At 41.3% G+C, this 3,765-nt stretch overlaps 1 protein-coding gene across 1 annotated transcript; it reads right to left on the reverse strand.

Annotated features, from left to right (window-relative positions):
- Positions 1-2,011: 2,011 nt before the first annotated feature.
- On the reverse strand, positions 2,012-3,007 carry LOC112628281 (olfactory receptor 6S1). Its single transcript, XM_025390971.1, has one exon. It carries the CDS (start codon positions 3,005-3,007, stop codon positions 2,012-2,014), a length of 996 nt encoding a protein of 331 aa, XP_025246756.1.
- Between the last annotated feature and the right edge of the window lie 758 nt (positions 3,008-3,765).

Below are 3,765 nucleotides of genomic sequence, written 5' to 3' on the forward strand. Positions count from 1 at the left end.
TCAGAAATATTTTGGAATAAAATTATCTACTGTGTTTGCATGCGTTACGAATAGAACCAGATAAAAACATTTCTATTTTCTATGCCCACTGACGCTTGTGGCTAACTCTTTTGATGCTAATACTCAGTTTGCCAGTTTTGCAGCTTTTGTAAACCTCCTTATCATCCACACTCCTTAAATTGTTATCTGTCCCTTAGTTCTCCCCTCAAACTGCTTGAGGTTACAAATTATTCTTGTTCATCTTAGCATATATTCGTATATCACAGTGTTCAACAAAGATTCTTCACAGACCTTTGCTGAATGAAGAAATGAATAAATAAATATTTGTTTCTAAGATTTCCAAAGGCACCATGAATAGGAATCCCCATTCCCTTTTCAAATGTCCAATAAAGCAGATAAAATTTACTACAAAGTTTAGTTCTTGGTAGATACAACAATATTTGGTATTCTTCTTCTTTTTTTTTTTTTTTAGATGGAGTTTTTTGCTCTTTCGCCCAGGCTGGAGTGATGTGGCACGACCTTGGCTCACTGCAACCTCCGTCCCCTGGGTTCAGTGATTCTCCTCCCTCCTTATATAATAAGATTATATAAAATTGCCCTTTTCGGTAGCTGCGATTACTGGTGCCCGCTACCACGTCCAGCTAATTTTTGCATTTTTGTAGAGGCAGGGTTTCGCCATGTTGGCCAGACTGGTCTACGAACTCCTGATCTCAGATGATCCACCCGTCTCGGCCTTCCAAAGTGCTAGGATTACAGGCGTGAGCCACCGCGTCCAGCCTATGTGGCATTCTTAACTCTTTAATATGAAAGCTCCTTTTTCCAATCTTGATTTTACTAAAAACAAAAGAAGATTTAACACAACAGATACAAGAATGTAAAAAGATGAACAAATGAATGAAACATAATCCAATGAGAAAACGAGTGGAGATGTCTTTATCACTGTAATAAAGTGCACACCAGAAGAATACAGTAAATGCTATATTCCAGAAACCCCTCATTGATCTGCTTTTCCAAAGGCACCTGGAATTACCACAGAGAAGTAATTAAGTCCCTTTATTAAATTTGCTTCACCTCTGTTTCCTCTAGTAGTAAATGTAAATTTTTCTAAAAAGTATACACAAAAATATACAGATAATCTATTTTTACTTCATTTTATATCTGTAAGGAAGTTTTTCTTAAAATTCTTGATTTGCATAAACAGTTGGAAGGCTCTACTTAGACTTTCAATCAGTTTCTAGCTTTTGAAGAGAGTGCACACATGGATTTAAATGTTGAATTAAAGCTATGATTCCTCTTCTCAGACAAATGCATATATATTCAAGCACATAAAATTTAGATACCTATCAGGCATATACATTTTCTGAAACCCATCCTTAGATTCCCTACATGATCACGGACTCTTAGGTTAAGACTCACAGGTTGGAAGGTCTTAGGAAGTGTTGATGATATTGATCACGATATATCAATAATAATAATAATAATAACAAGCATTATTATTATTAGGTATGATCTAGGATCAAGAAATTTTGCCTGAAAGAGAAGTGTGAATTGATGACCTGGGAATTCATTAGTAGTTCCAGAATTTAGTCTTTTGGTGATGTCCATAATGATGATGGAAAGGAGCATGATAATGAGAATGTCTGTATTTCAAAATATGATTTTTAAAAATGCCAACAAGACCAGGCATGGTGGCTCACACCTGTAATCCCAGCACTTTGGGAGGCTGAGGTGGGTGGATCACTTGAGGCCAGGAGTTTCAGACTAGCCTGGCCATCGAGCGAAACCCTGTCTCTACTAAAAATACAAAAATTAGCCAGGTGTGGTGGTGGGCACCCGTAATGCCAGCTACTCAGGAGGCTGAGGCAGGAGAATTGCTTGAACCCAGGAGGTGGAGGTTGCAGTGAGCCAAGATCGTGCCACTGCACTCCAGTCTGGGTGACAGAGTGAGACTTTCTCTCTCTAAAAAAAAAAAAAAAAAAAAAAAAAAGACTAGTTACCAGTCTCTTCACTCTCACCTTACTGCTTTCTCATTGAGACAGTTATCAAGTAAAAGATTCATTAAAAAGTCTGCCACTACCTTCCTAAACATGTCCTTCAAAGATTCCTTGACTTGCTCATTACGTAAGGCATAGATGAATGGATTCAGCAGTGGTGTCACAAATGTCGTTATTACTGTCACTGCCCAGTTAGTGTCCACCGAACCACTCTGCGATGGCCTCACATAGAGAAAAATGGCACTTCCGTAGAAGAGGGTCACCACTATCAAGTGGGAGGTACAGGTAGAGAAGGCCTTCTGACGGCCTGAAGCAGAGGGGATACTCAGGACAGCCAGGACAATGAGGCCGTAGGACACAGCAGTAATCAGCAAGGAAGATACAATGACAAGGGAGGCCAGGACAAAGTCAGTCTCCTCCAGCTTCTTGGTGTTGGTGCATGCCAGGCGTAACAGTGGGCCACTGTCACAGAAGAAGTGCTGCACCACAGCACCCTGCTTACAGAAAGGAAGCAAGGCCACAGCCACTGTGGGACCAAGCACAGGGACGAGTCCCCCCACCCAGCAGGCCAAGGCCACACGAATGCACACAGCCCCACTCATGAGCAAGGGGTAGCGCAGAGGATGACAGATGGCTAGGTAGCGATCCACAGACATGACAGCCAACAGTAAGAACTCAGAGGCCCCGAGAAAGAAGTAGAAATAGAATTGGGTGATACACGCAGCAAAGGAAATAGTGTGTTGCCTTGAGAGGAAATCGCTCAGCATCTTTGGAATGATGACGGAAGTGAGCAGAATCTCTAGGCAGGACAGGTTACCCAGAAAGAAGTACATGGGGGTCTGTAGCCGGGTATCAGCCCTTACCACCCCCACAATCAACACATTGCCTGTCAAAATCAGGAGATAGACAAGAAGGAAGACAGAAAATAATTCCACTTTTGCGTTGTTGAGATGTGGGAACCCTGCCAGGACGAACTCTGTTGCATCACTACTCTGGTTCCCATCAGGAGTCATTATCTTTTCCACCTGTGCAACAACAAAAACATGGTCCTGGTAAGAACAGGTCCTCTGCTTACAATCCTGAAACTTACTTTTTCATGGTGTGGGACACATATCCCCAGTTTTTCCAATTGCAGGTCCTGTTAAGATCTGAAGCACTTCAGGTCATCATCTGATTGATTTTAGCACTGGAGAAGATTTTCTCTAAAGGGTAACAAAACTTAGGTATGAAAATGCCAGGGGCCTCCATCTCCTCAATCTTCACATCTCCTGTTCTCAGATCTTAAATAAGACACCTCATTATTGTAATAACAATATCACTGAGCATCTGAATTGGACAAAATATCTGAAAAACGATTTTGTGAAGAATACGATCACCATTCAACCGGGATCAGAACTGGAGTCAGACTACGTAGTTTTAAATTCCTGCATCTCCACTTACTGGCTGAGTAACCTTGGCAAGGTTACTTACCCTCTCGGTGCTCCTCAGTTGTGAAATACAGTAAGGAGCAAATGATATAATAGTGCAAAGAATTTAAGAGTTTCTAGCACTTAACTTAAAAATTATGTGGCAGAGAAAGCCCCTGGCTATAAGTTAGGACACCAGAATCTAGGCTTGGCTTGCCATTACCCTTGGAAGAGTATCAATTTGTGCTTTAACTGTCCAACTATGCAATGAATCACAGGAATCTAGACTATCAGTATACCTAATGAAATTATATAAAATTACCCTTTTTGGCAGGATGCAGTGGCTCACACCCGTAATCCCAGCT

This window comes from Theropithecus gelada, chromosome 7b (assembly GCF_003255815.1).
Source record: "Theropithecus gelada isolate Dixy chromosome 7b, Tgel_1.0, whole genome shotgun sequence".
In the NCBI taxonomy this organism is placed as follows: Eukaryota; Metazoa; Chordata; class Mammalia; order Primates; family Cercopithecidae; genus Theropithecus; species Theropithecus gelada.